This window comes from Ornithodoros turicata, unplaced genomic scaffold (assembly GCF_037126465.1).
Source record: "Ornithodoros turicata isolate Travis unplaced genomic scaffold, ASM3712646v1 ctg00000915.1, whole genome shotgun sequence".
In the NCBI taxonomy this organism is placed as follows: domain Eukaryota; kingdom Metazoa; phylum Arthropoda; class Arachnida; order Ixodida; family Argasidae; genus Ornithodoros; species Ornithodoros turicata.
The window spans coordinates 383857-403030 of record NW_026999417.1 but is presented as its reverse complement, the minus strand read 5'-3'; the positions used below and the strand labels follow the sequence as shown (position 1 = coordinate 403030).

Below are 19174 nucleotides of genomic sequence, written 5' to 3'. Positions count from 1 at the left end.
AGGGACGATAACGCACGAAGAAGTAGGCAAGACGAGGCTCAAAACCAGCAATGAAAACATTTATTGATCAGGAAAAGAGTCAGGAGGGAAAGAGGAGGTTACAAAGGGTCTCAGGGAGAACGACAGAAGGCTGGCTGACGCAAGGATTGTCCGCGCCTATTACAGCGGCTTCAAGAATGACCCGGTTAGCATCATCCCTTACAGTGTAGAGACACTTGGTCCGCGGGAAAACGGGGGCACAACCTTGACAGGAGATCACGTGTTTGGCCAATAAACCTCTACCTGAGAAACGTCATCATGACGTTGGTAGACACACCGAAACCAAAACTGATCGGAAGGGGAGAGCTCTGTTCCACGAATGGGCATTTGTTCGCTGCCTCCCATTGAAAGAAAAGTAGGACCGAAGGTCGCTTCCTTTTCAGAGACCATCGTAATCCCCTCAAGACGGTGGCTTTCGGGCGCGACCTTGTTCTCCACTAGCTTTGAACGTAGTTCAACTCTACCAAACTCGTGGCGCTGTCGAACATTATGACGTCATTTGTTTACAAACAGGTAGAGGTCTATTCTGAGGACTGGCTCTTATTTTTGACAGCGCTGGAATGTTCAAGTAAACGTTCGTTGACACAGCGTTTGCTTTGGCCCACATAGGATTTTCTACAAGTTAGGGGGATGGAGTACACAATGTGTTGTTTACAGTCAACAAATGGTTTGGAATGCTCAACGGTGCAACCTTTGACGGAATCGCTTATGAAATTAGTTAGGCTGGCCAGTTTGTTTTCTAGAGTGTAGACGCCGCGTATCCCGTTGGCAGTGAGGGATTTACCAATGGCATGCGAAACGGAGTGAAAGAAGGGAAGAACAACACGCCGGGAAGGTGAGGTCAGCTTTGTGGGGAGGTGTCTGAGAAACTGTGTTTTTTAAATGACCGATAACCGAACTAAATGGAAAACCAGCACGTGTCAATCTTGACATTTGGTTAGTAATGGCAGATGAAACATGGTGGTGACAGGATTTCTTTATGCATGTAGACAGCAGGTTTTTTGCTACGGCATGTTTTACTGCCTTTGGATGGCCCAGCTTCAGTGTGGAATGTAATGTCAAGGAATATTAGTAAGTGGTTATTGGGAACTTCAACGGTGAATTGCAGCTCAGGGGGAGATGTCTGTGCGACGAATAAAGCTTGCCTTACAGTGTCTGGGTCAGGCCCGACTACAAGGATATCATCAACATAACGTCTGATTAAGACAGTGTCTTTTAGAGTGTCAGCCCATTTAGTGAAGGCTTCATCGAGGGTGGAGAGGTAAATTTCGGATAGCTTGGGTGCTATGGACGAGCCTATACAAACGCATTTAGATTGTGTATAAAGTTGCGAGTTGAAACTTACTACGGTGGAAGAAAGGTATAGGGAAACTAGTTCGAGGAATGAAGATGCGGGAATGCCAGCATTAGTCTGGAACCCCTAACTTGTGAAAAAATCATATGTGGGCCAAAGCAAACGCTGTGTCAACGAACGTTTACTTGAACATTCCAGCGCTGTCAAAAATAAGAGCCAGTCCTCAGAATTGGCCAAACACGTGATCTCCTGTCAAGGTTGTGCCTCCGTTTTCCCGCGGACCAAGTGTCTCTACACTGTAAGGGATGATGCTAACCGGGTCATTCTTGAAGCCGCTGTAATAGGCTCGGACAGTGCTTGCGTCAGCCAGCCTTCTGTCTTTCTCCCTGAGGCCTTTTGTAACCTCCTCTTTCCCTCCTGACTCTTTTCCTGATCAATAAATGTTTTCATTGCTGGTTTTGAGCCTCGTCTTGTCTACTTCTTCGTGCGTTATCGTCCCTCAAGCTCAAGGTATGCCTTCGTCGATGATAATGGAGCAGCGGAAGTCGTTTTCGCGATGGTGTGCAGCTATACTTCAAATTTACTTGTACATTATGCATTTCTGTCTGTTATGACTTTACATTATCGATCAATATTATTTAAATAGGAGATGTATTCATTTGTAGCCGGAATTCGGGGACTTTGTCTTCAAGACCCTTGCTTTGAAGCCATCAGATAGGCGAGTTGTACAGATTACTAGTGACCTGTGTGTTGACTTACTAATTAAATTACTATACGAAGACACAAACCTCTTGTGCCTTTTACCTAAGTTCATTGCTGTACTAAAAGCTCAATTGTTCAACTTGTGGCAATAAGGAAAATATGCCAGTATTTGTGCTTAGTGCAGTAAAAGCGCGTGTTGTTGCCTCCATTTCTTACACCAGTCACTGGTAAGGTCATCGGTTGTCGTGTACTATCGTCCCACATAATGCGTGAAACACATCTGCTTACAGACTGACTTGTTTGGCTTTGTTGAAATCTAAACACATAAAGCACACAAACTATATTGACTTGTTCATGTATCTGACACATCATGCATGTGCACTCTAAGAAAACAATGTAGAATTTCCTACCCAATGTGGAAGAAGGACAGTACTTCTATCATTTCGTGCCAATCCACTCGCGCCTTCTCCTCCGCGGGTATAAACGGAGGCGGCGTCCCTTTCCCTTGCTCCTCTCTCTCACGTTTGATCTAAGAGAAAATGGTAGAATTTCCTACCCAAGCTGGTAGAACGACAGTTTCTACTCTGCAGTTCTACCCAAAAGGTAACATTAGTTTGAGTAGAAATGTGGTTGCAATGCAGCTCAACCAGGATGGGTTGAAAATCATACCTTTTTTTCTTATAGTGTGACTAAACTGACTAGTTTTCGTTAGTTTGACTGTGTTGAAATCTAAACTAAATACATAAAGCACACATAAACTATATTCACTTGTACGTGTATCTGATCTGACACATCTATCATGTATCTGACTCAACAGAAAGTCTGAAAGTAACGCGCTTAAGGCGGACATTTAGTGTAGACACGGATTTTAGTGTAGAGAGCCTGTGGTCACAGTACAAAACATTTCTGCTGCCTTGGTAATAGAAAAAGCTGGCTCTCCACGCCCTTTTAAGCGATCACTCAATTGAAAACAGCTCTCCACATCTCCTCAACCTCCCTCTCTAAAATTTTTCCTCGACTCACCTCACCTCAACGTCCTTGTCGAAAAATTTTCGTTGTCAAATTATTCGGTGATTTATCGCCGCTCCGCGTCTGATGCGGGGAGTGATGTGGTGGAGCGTGGGCAACGACGAGGATGGACGCGCCCCTGGAGCACCCGCGCCTCAGTTCCACAGGCGCGGCCATGGAGATAGGCCACCATCGTCGCCGCTCCGTGTCATCATCATCCGCTCATATCATCATCATCCGCTCGGGACTCATGTAGAGCAACTCCACCTCCTCTACAAATATGCGGCGCTACAGTTGTGGAATCTCAGGTATGGTAATCTCAGGTTCACCATATCTCAGGTGCGCGATGGGTCACCTTCGTCATCTTCGAATGGTTCCGACGACTATGCTGCCGTACTTTGGGTCCAGCTCGCGTGAATCGGTGGTTAGCGTGTTGGCCATGTCACGTCGTGACTGTAAGGTACCCGGGTTCGAATCCCGGTGCCGGCTGTGCTGTCTGGGTTTTTCCTGGGACGCTTTCAGACATATGTCGGCACAGTATCCTTTAAGTCAGACCAGGACGCGCATTCCCCCAGGGCGTCAGTCGTGACGTTGCCCACCTCTGTTAGGCCGATACGACAAGTCCTTTCACCAGCACCACCACCACCACGGGCATCGCGTCATATGACAGCAGCCCAAATTTGACGTTCGCGTCAGAATTAGTCGCTTAGTATTGCTTAGCCCAGCCTGAGATGTCATGACGCTGAATTTCGGAACCACGGAGCGCAAAAATGTAGTTCCACACAATCAAGCGGAGCACTCCGGCTCACAGCTGATAATGAAGCGTGTTTATTGGCTGGAAATTCGAAACGTCACGTCCCTTCAGAGCGTGGTGCTCACCCCCACCCCCCTAATGGACAGAAAAAAAAAAAAAACTACGTACCCATGTGACGTATACGTGGTGGAGAGAGGTGCGCGGGTTACTCATCCGTGAATGCATTTATATGGGCCAGTGAGGTGGCACGAGCCGAACGAAATGCATATTTGGGTATTATGACCTGCGCTCTTTCATGGGGTACCATTATTTGTGAAATGTTTCAAGGCGTGTTTACGGCCCCATTAAAAGCTCATCGCTGGCATTCTCCGACGATGGACAATAGAGGCCTGTGAAAACTCAAATACCTGACGTACTTGGACACCACTGCTTGTCTATGTTCCTAACGTAGACAAAATTTTTCCCGTACGGGTTGTGGTAATTTATCGTCACTGACTAGTCAAAGCCAGTTGTTCTGGGGCTTCTCAATATCCATATTGAAGTCTCTGACAACCATGGGCATGTTGTGTTCAATTTTTGCTATGAAGATGTTGCTCGCAGAGTAATTGAAGAATATGGCTAGAAGGGACTTTTTGATCCTGCCTTTAGAGAATCCCGGTGTAGTGTACACCAGCACGAAGAGGGTTGGAGGCATCCATGTATAGTCCACTTCTACACGCATAAGTGGGGTAACTTGGCTAATCATAATGGCGCTTACCATGGCACAGACAACATCTCAATGACTGAGGGATTCTCGTGTGTTTTCTGCGGTGAGTAGTTCGCGACTACCCTATTCCCAGAGCAGGAGGGACTGCACACCCCTCCCACTCCTGTACCACCATCACCACATCCCCCCCTTTTTTTTCACCCTTCCCTCTACTGCCTTGGCTGGCTGCACAGAGCCACCACCCACGAGCAGGCTCACCGCCCCTCCCTCAGACACCATTCTCCTCTCTACGACGCATACGTCACAAACTTGGTCTGCAGCGCTAGGGCGTGTTCTACTTTGTCGTCTACTTTGACCGTGACTGTCTTGGTTGCTAAGATTTCGTCCTTTCTGGAGTAGGTGGCTGCACCGGCATTGCGGTTGTCTTCTCTCTTCGTAAGGGAAACGCGTCACAAGCCTTCCAATGTCGCAGTAGGTAGGTCCAGGACTCCGAGAAGCCGAGGACGTTGTAGTTGGTAAGTCGCTATATCGGTAGCATGTGCATTAGGGTTCTGCATGTTAAGTGCTTCCATGTTTGTCCATCTCCTTGGCCCGCTGCGCCATCTTCTCGGACATCTCGAGACTAGTAGGTAGTTTTGTTTTGTTTTTTGTTGCGCGCGGCCTCCTTGCATTGTAGATGAAGTTGGTGCTGCTTGTCGTTTTCGTGAGACACTCTCGCCCGGTAAAGAAGGGGTGGTAACGTTGAGCAGACGAAGGGATCTGCCTGCCTAGGCTGGCGGCACGTTGGTGGGGAGAGGGTAGTGGGACGGAGGGTAAGGGGAGGACCGTTAACTTATTTGCTGGTAAGCACCATTTCCTGGAGTTGGGGTTCAGATGGTGGAGATGGTGGATCAGGTTCTGGAGGGCTGCATAGCTTGCTGCAGTCTGCGTCTTGCATCCGTCTTGCATCGACCGCTTAGCTTATCGCACTTTGAACAAACGCGCTTTGCTTTTGTCTGAAGTCTCTCTCGTACACAGACACACTTACGCTTGAACTGGGAAAGTTCCTCCGCCGACAACTGCCAAGCTACTGCGACGTTGGGAGGCTTGTGATGCGTTTCTCTTACGAAGAGAGAAGACATCCGCAATGCCGGTGCCGCAACCTACTCTAGAAATGACGAAACTACCTTAGCAACCAAGACAGTCACGGTCGAAGTAAACAATAAGGTAGAACACGCCCTAGCCGCTGCAGATGAAGTTTGTGACGTATGTGTCGTAGAGGCGGGGAATGGTGTCTAAGCGAGGTGCGGTCAGCCTGCTCGTGGGTGGTGGCTCGGTGCAGTCAACCAAGAGAGTAGAGGGAACGGTGAAAAAAAGGGGGCATGTGGTGGTGGTGGTGGTACAGCAGAGGGCGGGGGTGCAGTCCATCCTGCTCTGGGAATATGGTAGCCGCGAACTACCCACCACACAGAACACATGAGAATCCCTCAGTAGCCTTCATTGGGATGTTGTCCGTACCACGGTAATCGCCAGTATGATTGGCGAAGTTACCCCACCTATGCGCGTAGAAGCGGGCTATACATGGATGCCTCCCACCCTTATTGTGCTGCTGTACACAGCGCCGGGATTTTCTAAAGGCAAGATCAAGAAGTTCCTTCTACCCACATTCTTCAATTACTCTGCAAGCAACATCTTGATAGAAAAAATCGAAGGAACACAACATGCCCCTGGTTGTTATAGGAGACCCCAATAGAGACATTAAGAAGCCCCAGAACAACTGGTTCGCGGACCCTAGAAGTAAAGCTTCGACTAGTCAGTGACGATAAATTACCACAACCTGCACGGGAAATGTTATAGATTGTGTCTTCGTCAGGAGCATAGACAAGCAGTGGTGGCCGAGTACAGCTCCGGTCAACCTTAATAATAACGCTGGAAAAAATTCGATCTCATTTCCCAGCGCGATAACAGCCACACTTGTGGCACTGGCGGAATGTTAAGTGAACAAAATCCCTGCGTTAAAGTAACAGGATAATTTTGTTCAATTAAAATTTCCTCATGATGGCTCGGGTTGCTGTAATCGCGCTCGTGAACGAGGCCACATTTTTTAGAGTATTATTATTAAGGCTGACCGGGGCTGTACGTCAGGTACTTAAGTTTCCACATGTCTCTACTGTCCATCGTCGGAGAATGCAAGCGACGACCTCTTAAATGCTATCGCATTTCAATAACAATCTGCACAGCGATTCCTGCCGTAATGTTTGTAAATTTGATTGCACAGCTGTAACGCACCGCAGTGTGAAAATATTTTTCATGGTGACTCCTGCAGGATCTCGTGCGATGTTAAAGGTCCCCTCATTGCTCCTTTAATCGGTCGATGTGTTATGCACACTGAGCAGGCTGGCATACTGCTCGGTGTCCGGCAGGTTCAAGGCCTGCTGCGGCCGGCGCACGGAGCTTCCTTATCTGCGGACGGCGTACAACTCTCCGTGGCCGCCACATAGCGCCTGCATCTGGTACATTGATGACTACTGCGCTCGCACGCCGCTTTTCTTTTTCATGTGTTATGTCCTCTCCAGTGGTAGTGGTGGTGATGGTGAAAGGGTTCGCCGTTGGCGGCCTGGGCAACAACTGACGCTCTGACTGACTGAACTTACGACTGACGCCCTCCGATTTGCCGCTGCGCCAACCAATGGCGCGCCGAATAAAATGCCAGGAGCCACGGCGCGACCTTCACCCTCGTTCCCTCGTACAGCTATTGCGGGTCCTTCCACGGCAAGTGATCCAGCGATGCTGCTCGACCACCGCCGATTTTCACGAAAAAAAATCAGAGATCATTGTGGTGGTAGACGAATCCCAAATCCAAAATATTCCCAAATAGCTACGAGAAGCTACGGGACTCTGAAGTTCGCGCTTCGAGCAAACACCGTGCCCCCTCTGGAAGCATGTTGTGAGCATTCTACACCACCGAAGAAACCCAAGATTTAAACGTCTTTTCTAGAAGGACAGTGCCACCAGACGACCTAGTCTCAACAGTGTACCGCAAAATTTGCCCAACTTTGAAATTTCTTATAAAAATAAATACAGCATCTACCAAAACGAAATTTTGCAGGTATGAAGTCCCTCCTAAGTAATCTGTAATAAAAAAAATAATAACCCTTTTCTCAACAATATACGTGTTGTAAAAAATTCGGAAATTCGCGGAAATCCTTACAAAGCCCACATTTCAGGGTTAAAATTTTCGATGGCGATAACAAGCTAGAAATATGCGCTTCACATAGAACTGTAGAAGAACTCCTCATGTTGAGAAGGTGTTGCTGAGAGAGGGCAACGCCCAGACCAGAATGATTCCGTGTTGTTCGCATGTTCGGATGGCCGATGTCCCAAATACCTTTATCAAAAAGAAAGTTATTCGGTGGCGAACCTATTTACGAATTATTGAGTCGGGGGACCTTCGTGAAACACCCGAGAGAGCGGTACAACCCAGACGCAATGGCGGGTGATCACGTGGGATTTTTCACAAATAGCCGATAAATGTTGACCGCTGGTCACCCACCAGTACTATGACGAAAAAACGCGAACAGGGATGGAAAGCAACATCATGTTCACCATATTTATATTAAAACCATCATTAACATCATCACATCAGAATACGAAATATTTCCAACTCACCGTCACCACAGCGTCCCGAAACTGCTGCAATTTGCCAACGGCATGCTTCCCTTTTCGTTCCAGGTGAAAAGCAGCCAGAAATTCAACCAGAGGCACAAGAGGGCTTTCCTGTAAGGAAATGTAATGCACAGAATGAAAAGCATAGCGATAGCGTGTGTTAACGATAGCGTGGGTTAACGTAAGTTTAATACGGTACGAATAAACAAGTATATGCCTGCTTGGGATACAACGTACGCATGCGGCCTAGCAAATACAAAGAGAAAATAAAGTTTATAGTATGAGAAAGCACGAAAACAGGACAGTATTTAGTAGCAAAGTATTTACGTTTGTGCAAAGGGTGGAGATCATGTGTGAATGCAAGCTATACAATGCGGACGCGTGAAAAAAAAAAAAAAAACGCCACTTCAAGAAGAAAATACTGTTGTTGAGACACAGAGGGCACCAAGAAATTATATTACATTCGTCGTCATTTAATCGATGGGGATTCCTGACTATGTAAATCCCATTGATGCCCTGTATATAATTTCAACAATCTTACATAAGCACGCAAATACTAGGTGGCAGTGTTTGTAAAACAAAGACACACGTGGTTCTCGCTGCTCTTATGGCAACGCAGTGAACTTGTAAGCATTGCCTAATAGTACTACCCCTGTCACACGGCAAATGGAATGGCATTCCCAGCGAATGACAGTCACACCGAATGTCATTCGTTTGTCTTGCATCGAGCTACACGAACAAAAAGAATGTCGTTCGCAAATGATGTCACTGTCGATAATTAAGACACCGTGGCCGAACATACAAAAGCATTATTCAGTTACATTAGTTATGTTTTCCTTTCTTTTTCTCGAAATAGCGAAACAATAGATTATTTCACAGAATCGTTGCGTTTTCAACGGCACTTAGTTGGCTAAGTATCACAAGCAAAGCTAAGTAAGAATCATGTCTGTACCGCCATGGAGGAAGGAAAGATAAGAGGAGCCCTACTGCGCTGAGAAGTGAAGCCTAGATTGGGGGCCACTCCAGTGACATCACCGCTCGCCTTCCGGTTTCAGTTACATGCATGTCTATGGGCAGGTCCCCCAAGGTCGCCATTTTCCCATGTATTTGTTCCTATCCCGATGCGTGCAATGCCGGAGGCCGCCCTTAGATACCCCATTGTTACCAGACGTTGGCTTGCGTTTGATTGTAGCGCGCTAAAGATCCAGTTGAAGCACAATCCAAGCCAGGCCAAGTCACCGAAGGAGAAATGGACGACTGCGCCTGCGGCGCCTGGTGTACGACTGGTACGCTATGTGATGCACGCAGCCGTGCACTAGATCCTTCCGATCGCTCAACACGTTTAAAAACGGGACCAAAAAGTGAAACACGACACAGAAAGTTGTTATACGCGTTTTATTTGGACATATAAAGACTAGATTCATTCGCAGAAACAACAAAACCATTTGCCGCTAAACTTAGCGTGCTGAAGTGATCCGGAACGGCAACAGTGGGGTATCTAGTGGCGGCCTTCTTCGTTGCACGCTTTTCCGAGGTGAGTTTGGGGGACCTGTCTATGGGAGTCCCCAACACATAGTTTCGGAATGCTTGGAGAGGTGTGGTGGTAGCGCGCCGAAGTGGCCCCCAAACTGGCGTGTGTAAAGCGACGTCATTAGGCTATTCAGGTAACGTGACCCTCGCGTGGCTCGAAAGAAGCTACAGCTTATCTCCTATCCTCACGTCACTTGCCCCACGCTTCTCTCTTCTGTCGAAGAGCCGTTGGGGCGCCTCCTTTTCTTCCCTCCTCCATGTGCACCGCACTTGGCAACATGGCGACTGGGAACGAGGGTAGTTCTCCGAAAAACAAGCCTTCCTTCCTTCCTTCGTGTCAAAGGTTATCAAATTCGTGATAAAATATTGGAGTGCAACTTTTCATTCGCCTTTCATTCCTTCAAACGGTTTATCGTTGTTGTATTTGCTACCACTCTACTGCGAGGGTACGCAGTCGGTGCGAGAGGGAAAAGCGAATGAGTTCTCTGAACACATTCGCATGTATTGCCATTTCCTTTCACCGTGTGACACGAAACGAATGTCATTCGCTGGAAATGACATTCAATTTACCGTGTGACAGGGGTATAACTGAATACATATGTCGTTCATTGCCGCAGGGATAGCGAAAACGCCTGTTACACTGCTATAGAAAACAGCAAGTCAGGAAATATTCCCCAGTTAAAACTTGCGTTCGAATGGAAGGAAGTAGAGTTCCGGATATCCGGAGTTTACTATTTCACATATTCTAAGGGCGTTTTTCTGAGTTTATTATGTTCCGAGAATTCCCAGTTTTTCCGTCGTTCATTTTTCAGAACTATCCGAAATTCGGAGAAATGACAACGGCAGTGAAACAACATACTCACTACTGTTAAATATTAATAATAACTCGGGGCTTTACGTCGCGAGACAAGTGCGATCTTGAGCGACGCCACAGTGGTTGGGTCTGTGGATTAATTTTGCCCACATGAGAGATCTTTAACGTGCGCCGAAATCTCGACACACGCAACACCACATTTAACTTAGCTCGCGTAAGACAGCGTGTCTGAGCAACTTGTACCCTTCCACCAAGTTGCCGGCGTCCTCGGTCGGGTTCGAACCCGCGATCTTGTGATCAGCAGGCTAGCTACTTCCGAGGGCGGCCCTTCTGTTAAAAGGGCAATTGCATCAATTTCGGTCGATTCCGAAACTTCAGCACAACAATATTCCTCGGTGATCTCTGACAAAGGCAGCGAAAGCCCTAAGTGAATAGGTCGCGTATATGCTGAGCAATGTGATGAAATACATCGCAAGAGCAGACGGAGCATTCCGGAAGTCCCGCTCCACAAAAGTCCCGAGAACGTCACGCGTAATTGCACCAATGAGAGCACGTCTTCCCACACAGCTGATCGGCAGGCTTCGGAAAGGCAGGCAAGCCGGCTTATGTCGGGTTTGTCGGAATCCGAAGGTGACGCCGCTTCGCTTGCAAGCGATTCGAGGAGTACAGGAGCCCGATATTCATAAATATAACGACAACGGTCGCTATGTGAAAATCAAGGGCCCGATCTTCAACTTGTCGTTATCCCATAACGCTCGTTAAATGCATCACTTCGGCCCGTGATTCGCCACGTGCTCTTGCGCGAGCCTACCAAAGCGGCTGTGGAGCGCTCGAACCTTAAATATAACGATAACGATCGCTATGTGAAAGTTGAAGATCGGGCCCCAAGATCTGGGTCCAGAAGTAATGGAGTTGCGCTAGATGATGCCGCTTACCAGGCTCCAACAACTCACCATAGAGAACATAGTCCGAGATAATTCACACAACACTGGGCACACGACCAATGAGAGTGCAACGTTATATACATTATGCATATCCAGTCGGCCAATCAGGAGCCTTAACGTTCGGCTGACCTTTCGATCGGTGCCGGCTATCATCGACTTCTACTGGATTACACGCCTGCCGCCGTTATCCGGTATTCAAAATAATTGAAGCGACTTTTGGCTAAAAGAAACATTTATTCACACAAAGTACGGATTCAAAGATATGATACATGGGTGCACTGTGAATACAAAGTCCACTGCCTTGCTGACACGCTCTAACCAAGTTCTAACTTGATGCAAAACGAACACACCGTTAAATACCGAGCCAGTCTCATTAGTGCGAACCATTTCATGATGAGCACCTTCTTTCGCTGCTGCAGTGCATCATACATTGCAGTAAAGAGGAACGCGCTCGTGTGCATGGGCGTCGGAGGGTGGGGCAGCGGGGGGTGGCCGCCCCCTGACCAAAAGCGAGGGGGGCGAGGCCACCCCCCCAACTTTTCGCAAGCGCCGCAAGGCCCGCGTGCCTCTTAACGGTACTGGGCGACAACCCGGAAAATGAGCCGGGAGCTTACATAATTCAGAGCTGCTGTTATCGCATTACCTACAACTTCTCTGGGTTATGTAGCAGTCAAATTGCACTTTTACATGTGCAGAAAAGAAAAAAATTGTGTTATATGGCGCCTCTGCTGCAGTGGTATTCCTTTTTCACAATTTTCATCTAGGTTACCACTGCTGACTGATATTGAGAGCACGCTATCTTAAAGAAGATGGGGCTGCAAAAGTCGTCAGAGCCAGATCTTGAAAGCAAATACACGTGCGTGATTTGGTTCGTGCATCCCTGGGGGACCAAGTACGACAAACAGAACAAGACTAATCGAGGTCCATATAGGAGCATGTCGCTTTCTTCAAAAAACATCTGCCCTTTTGTGGAAACACTAATTCCACAAACCCTTCTGATAAATGTTGATGCCGTTCCATTCTTCCGATCACTACAATGTGTCTTTCGGCGCACGTTAAAGAACCCTTAGGTGGGCAAAGACAATCCACAGACTGACCACTGTGGCGTCGCTCATGATCAGAGTTGTCTGGCGACGTAAAGCCACGAATTATTACTACCATGTGCCATTCCTATTTCATTCCTACCGTTCACCATTCACCGTCCCCACCATTCTATTCCTATTTGCGATGCAGACGTGGTGATTCCGGGATAATTTCACTACAGCAATGCCTATCCTGCAACCCTAGTTTCGATTCGAACTGACAGACACGGCACCCAGCTATTGTTGCGTGAAGGTGAGAATTAACAGTTTTGGCGCCTGAAAACTACTTCACCAAGAAGACCTGGATGTGACCAGTACTATACGAGAAGTTACGCCTTCGAAAAGTGAAAGAGCGTGAAGGGAAGTGCGAAGTGAATTTGGTGGAAGTCCTGTAAACGACGAGAGCGGGTTGCAAGGCGAGGCAATGTTCAGGAAGACTAGTGCTTCATGTTTCAAATACTTGGAGCATTCGGCCAATATGCATGGAGAGCAAGTTTGGTAAATTGAATTATGATAGTCACTATTCCTTTCTCTAGACGAATGCAAAACACTTCGTAACAACGAACCACCCTCGATAGCTGACTTCAGGGCACCACTTCTGAAGTCAAAACTGTACATCTGAAACTGTACATAGCTCACGTGAAGTGATAAGGTTTTTACTCCTACTTGACCAATTGCCGAACATTTTATGTCCGGATTACACCTTCACCACGTGTGACTTCACTTCGGTGACTGCGACACCGAACGCAAGTCTTGAATTTCCGAGCTGTTCGGGTGAAATCCGGACAGGTAGCAACCCTATGCTCCACGACAGTGCTCTCCGTAGTGCTCTCCTCTAGGTTATGTTAAGGTTGGGTTGGGTTGGGTTGGGTTGGGTTGGGTTGGGTTAGGCTATGGCTCGCCCTCCCTTGCCGTGAAGGACTTCTGACGCCTCTGCTTGTGTGGCACGGAATCCTGTCTTTGTTGTCAGTCCTTGAGGCGGCGCTCGAACGTGTTCTTTACGCTCCAACCGCTCCAAATCATGAATCCAGCCCAGTCCAGTCCAGTTTCGCAGTTGGATAGACTGTTCGTGGGATAATACTTGTGTCCAGGAACAGCACAACACGCGTAGAGTAACACCGACGCACAAATCAGCCTGTGAACATGTTTCTGCAAACTGTTCTGTCGATTGACACCACCAAAACACGGAACACAGGAGGACGCCGTGCTGTTTCGAAACTATGCTAAAAAGGTCAAGACGCTGCATGCACATGCGCACGTACGAATTGGGATTTCAAAACATTGTCGACCAATCGGAGCGCGCGCACAGTCTCGGCAATGGGCTTGCAACAAAGCGTATGGGCGCAGTGGTACATATTTTACACCGGCTCCCGCGGGTACCTGAGGGGGACAGCCCTTACTCCGTAGGCCACCACAGTACTCCCCCCTCAGACTCGGAGCGGGTAGACAGACGCGGCGACAAGAGGCATGACGCAGGAATGAGCGGTCACTTGGCGGTCGCTGGTGGGTCACGAGTACGTGGCGAGTGGCGAAGGCAGGCAGGGCGTGTTCGGTGGGGGCGACGTGAGCCGTTGTCACGAGTGTGTTCAGGCGTTGCTGAGCTGACGCGTTGTCAGGTCGTGGTTAAGGACCCCGGTGCACCGCGACCGGTACGGGGCGTCGAAGCTGAAGGGTGCCGGGTCAGAGCGAGAAGATGCTGGCCTCCTATTACGGGCCCCCGGTGGAACGACGTACTCAGGACGATGCGAAATGGGGCGATGATTGTCAAAATTTGGGATGGTAAGAGGGCGAATTACGCCGAACATGGTACTCTTCGTCCGGGTCACCAAACGTAGAGGACGATAGTCTTCCTCTACACGAGTCCTGACAGACAATGATGGAATGTCTCAGCGGGCAGACGTACGTGGCCTCATGCTATGACTCTGCCGGTAGAACTGACGAGCCAGCGCGGTATCGCGTGGCAGCTGGGGCACATCGTCGTCATCATCGGTGGCCACCACACGCCTATGCTGCAGTTCTTTTAGCTAGGTGTCAGCTGTATTTGACGTATGTCTGCGGACTGCGCTCCTTCGGGTTTACGATGTTTACCTGATGTTTGGTTTTACGATGTTCGGGTTTAAATACCTTTTGATGCGATGACCGCATCATGCATCTTCTTGAGCCACTTGACAATAGGAAGGTGACGAAAAACATCTCATACGTATGTTTACCGGTAATGCTATACGAACACGCCAGTTTCATTTGGAGCGCAACGCGCTCTACTGAAAAGTTTTTGTGATAGATGACTTACGTATATCCCATACGCTCATTTCAGCTCAAACGTCGGAAGTCGGTGGCTCGAGCATCAGGGATTTCGACGAAATTTTTAGTGGGTTTCCACTAGAGATGCCACAAACCTCTCGAGGTTCGAATTCGCAAAAGTTCGCGAAATTCAGACTTTTCTTCAGAAAATTCGAAAACGTTCACAGAAGGTCGGCTTCGCCTGCGCATGCGCGCCGATCTCGTTACCGGAAACGGAAGCATATGTTTCACGACTCGAAAAGCCGCCATGTACCTGTGGTATGTTTAGATTATGACGTTCTATATTTTTCTGCGTGCTATATATTTATTATTATTATTACACTAGCAAGGTAGATTGGAAATCTGAAAAGGGAAAAGTATAATGCGAACCACCTGCTGGCACTACTGAGCCGCCGCCGGACAACAACATTCCTGTGCGTCGCTTGTTTTCATAACATACGATTTCAAACTATTCCGAAGCAGACGCAGACAGACGACGTAAAGCGTAGGTTTGATAGATGCAGGTGCATTATTACAATCTCAATTACACTCCCTGTGGTTATAAGAACTGTTGTTTCCAATAAAATTTCCGTACTTGCTACTGAGCGCCTGCATGTTGTCGTTCTTTCTGGGTCCCTGTCCGTGCTGCGCTCGTTTGATCCGATGTTTTGTCATGTTTGACAGACAGACATTTCAATTGGAAGAGCTATATCAGTCACAGAATTTTCAACTTTTCACGACTAAGGCCAAATCTGCGAACTCATGCGAACCTCTGTGAACCCGACTGAAGTTCGAAGGTTTGTCGAACCCTTGCGAACCAGTAGGTTCGACTGCAAACCTCAGGTTCGCAAAAAGTTCGTGACATATCTCGTTTCCCCTTCACGTACACAAGAAAAAAGCGAAATATTGCGGTCCCAAAACTAACCGCTTCTCTGCTAGGTGGCGCCAAACTTCCACGCAATGCGCACCTAACTTTCCTTTCGCAAAACTTCGCTCCCTTTGCGCGGCTCTTGCGTGCCAACCCTTCAACGGATCGGGAAAATTTTAAGATGCGCTTGGAAGGATATGTCTGTTTGTGAGCGGGTTTCTACAGGTTTTGAACCTAGAACAGCAAAGAAAAACGACCGCCAATGTTGCACAAAACCTGCAATATTTATGATGTTTTTATGCCGCGTTACGTGTCACATATCGAAATACCTTTTTTTTTTTGTTTATTCCCCACAATGTGGACATTACCTCAAAAGATTGTCAAGCCCCTAGGTGTAGCCATTTTGTAAATAAAAAAATCCCAAATTTCAGTTCTTTTTTTTTGCGAAAATGCCTAAGTAGAGACGACGAAAAAGCAAACTGCCGGACGGCCTAGAACTTCAAGCGTGGTATCAAGTGTAAATCAATGCCTCTAGTTTGCAGGAATAAAATATCTCGAGGGTGTTTTTTCTTGTTAGTAATACACAATTTCTTGAAGTAGAGCGGTGTAGGAGCCATGCCGCACGTGAAGTTTCCGGGTTCCGGGCGCTCCTTTGCCCTCCAATACTTGGCTGTTCCACGCTTCTGATGACATATAAGTGCGTGTCAATAAAAGAAAAGTGAAGGGACAGATGCCACCCTTGAACGTGCCAAATACCGACTTTATGGCATCGTGCAAGCTGTGTCGACGCCAAGGTCAGTCATGCGGACATCCAAATCTGAGGTGCTGTGCGGTTCGCCCTTTTTCACGACGGAAAGTGCATCGGTCAGTAGCCGCCGCGAAGATCTGGGAGATGAGAATGCTGATATTGCGCAAACATGCGCATTTGAACCACGGAAGTGCAGTCCTTTTTACAGCATCACGAGTATTCAGTTTTCAAGCCTAACCGAGGAACAGCAGTCTCGATCTCGGCGCAGCGCAGCAACCATCAACGACATATGTGGGTACCATTATTACTACCTCTACACTAGTAAGTCCCCATCTGCAATAATGTCCAGAAACTGTGCGGATCCATTTGCAAATCACAAAAAGAAGGTTCGGGGCACAAAAAGCATTTCCGTCCCAGGCAGAAATCAGGACTGGTTCCCAAATGATCCCCAAGTGGTTCCATTTGCAGCTGAATGGTCCCAGATGGGTCCCCAGGTGGTATTAATGGTCCCACTCTGGCTTTAAGCGGGTTCCATTCTGGTCCCAGATGGGTCCCCAAGTGGCGTTAGTGGTCCCATTCTGGCTTTAACCGGGTTCCATTCTGGGCCCATATGGGTCCCAAAATGGTGCAGTGTTCCCACTCTGGCTTTAAGCGGGTTCCATTCTGGGCCCAGATGGGTGCCAAAGTGGTGTGTGGTTCCCACTCTGGCTTTAAGTGGGTTCCATTCTGGGCCCAGAAGGGTGCCAAAGTGGTGTGTGGTTCCCACTCTGGCTTTAAGCGGGTTCCATTTTGGGCTCAGATGGTTCCAGCACTTCCAGCTGGAGCCTCACAGGTACCATTTTGTTCCCAGAATGGTCACTTGAGACTCCAAGTTGGGCAGCTTCCCAGCTTTCCCCTTTGAGATTTCATCTTGTCCACACTCGCCATATATCCTTCTGGTTTTGTTTGGTCTATTACTCTGATCTATTTTAGCACATGCATGATCTCTTTTTATTGCTGTTTATCCAGGTGCGTGCGTCTGCGATCAAATATATGCTGTATCCCTGTAACTCCAATTCGAGCACATATTCTCATCTGAAGGTGCATATCATAACAGATTAAGTACCAGAGAAAGGTAAAAAATACATCTCAACAACAACAAAAATTAAGCTAAATAACTAGAAGAAAGACAACGAAAAAAAGAAAGAAAAGGCAACTGCAGAGGCTGATGCAATATGGAGACGCTACGCCGGCTACAAATTCAAACTTCAAACAGCGAGAGCCGAGAGGGAGAGGAGAGGGCGCGAGAGGCGAGAGTGGCAGGTGGCATGGCGGCATGGCAGTTGGAGAGCTTTAACGCGTCGCAGCAAGTTGGTTTGGTCTTCAGTTGCCGTCGCAAGGATGGTGTATCTCCTGTGCAGTATTTACGTGTGTTTTAGTGGGCTTTGTAAGACAATGCAATGACAATGGTTCCTGTGCAACACATTGTCGATTTCCCGGAACAGTTTTGACGCCAAGAAGACCTAAACGGCGTAGGGGCAAAACGCACTGTGAAACGCCAATCGGACTGCACGTCGCGAATGTTTGCAGGTATGAGTGATGACCGTGATGTTTTGATTGCTATTAAATACATGTTTCATTTTAGAAACTTAGGTGGAACTTGGAAGAGAAACAGGATAATTAGATTCCGAACGTACGGTGAAGAGGAAGGGGGTGTCGCGACCTGCATGGAAAACAGGAGTGTCATGTGTCATCTTCTCTAAGAAAATACAAGATGTGAGGTGGCCAACGAACGAAAGCTCCCTGTGGTCCGTGAGTGCATCGCACAGTCAGGCATATGCTTTGTCAAGACACAGTGAGTGATCAGACTTATACTACGTGGTATGTACATGTAGAGATGTATTGATTATTTCTTTCTGCTCAGTGTATGCTTTTAGCAAAATAAACGGTATTTAATTGAGCAATATGTGCATTTCTACGCATTATTTTCAGTCATGCATTCAGTGGCCCCAGCTGCTAAGTGGTCGGATCCCGGGCCACTTAGCAGAGGGGACCACTGGATCAATTCCACTGGTTCCAGTTCAAGTGGGACCATCGTGAAGCTGGTTCCACTTTCAACTGGTCCCAGTCAGTAAGTGGGACACACTCAAAGTGGGACCTGTCCAATAAACCACTTTGAAGCGGTCTCACTCCAGAGTGGTCCCATTCTGAAGTGGTTTAACGAACTGGTCCCCCATGGGACCACTTGGCAAGTGGGACCAGAGTGGGACCATTACCAGAGTGGGACCAGTTCGTTAAACCATTTTGAAATGGTCCCATTCCAGATTTCTGCCTGGGGTCAGCCTGGCCCGAAGGTTGACGTCAATTGGTTTCGCACCTGGGGACAAGCTCTGCCCGACTTCTTACAAGTCATGCATGAATGTTGAAGCAGCTTTCCAGTACAAGAACCGCAAAAACTTCGCGAACTTCTGGAACCATGATGAGGACATGGGCGTCGCTGCCGCTTGGAACTTCTTCGCCACCACGCACGGGGAAGGAACTTGCGGTGAGATACGGCAAAGAGACTCGCCGCAAAATCCAGTTTGCAAAGACCGCATAAAAATGAGATCCTGTGCCCATGGGATCTGCTTCCATGGGCTGAAGAATATCTGTATGACATATATCCAATATGAATGCCAAACGAAAAGTCTTTTTTTTTTAACAAACAAAAAAAGGCCTGCGAAGAAGAAGAGATGTTGCAAGTAAATGACGAGGAAGAACCTTAGGGCCAAGCAGCGCGCC

At 47.8% G+C, this 19174-nt stretch overlaps 1 protein-coding gene across 3 annotated transcripts in view; it reads right to left on the bottom strand.

The window, feature by feature from the left end:
• LOC135375679 (spatacsin-like) overlaps positions 1-19174 on the bottom strand; it is a 504414-nt gene that overhangs the window by 130217 nt on the left and 355023 nt on the right. For all 3 annotated transcript variants that reach the window (XM_064608337.1, XM_064608338.1, XM_064608339.1), the window contains one exon: positions 8152-8259. In XM_064608337.1, coding sequence (XP_064464407.1) covers positions 8152-8259 — 108 coding nt within the window. The remainder of the gene's footprint in view (positions 1-8151; positions 8260-19174) is intronic.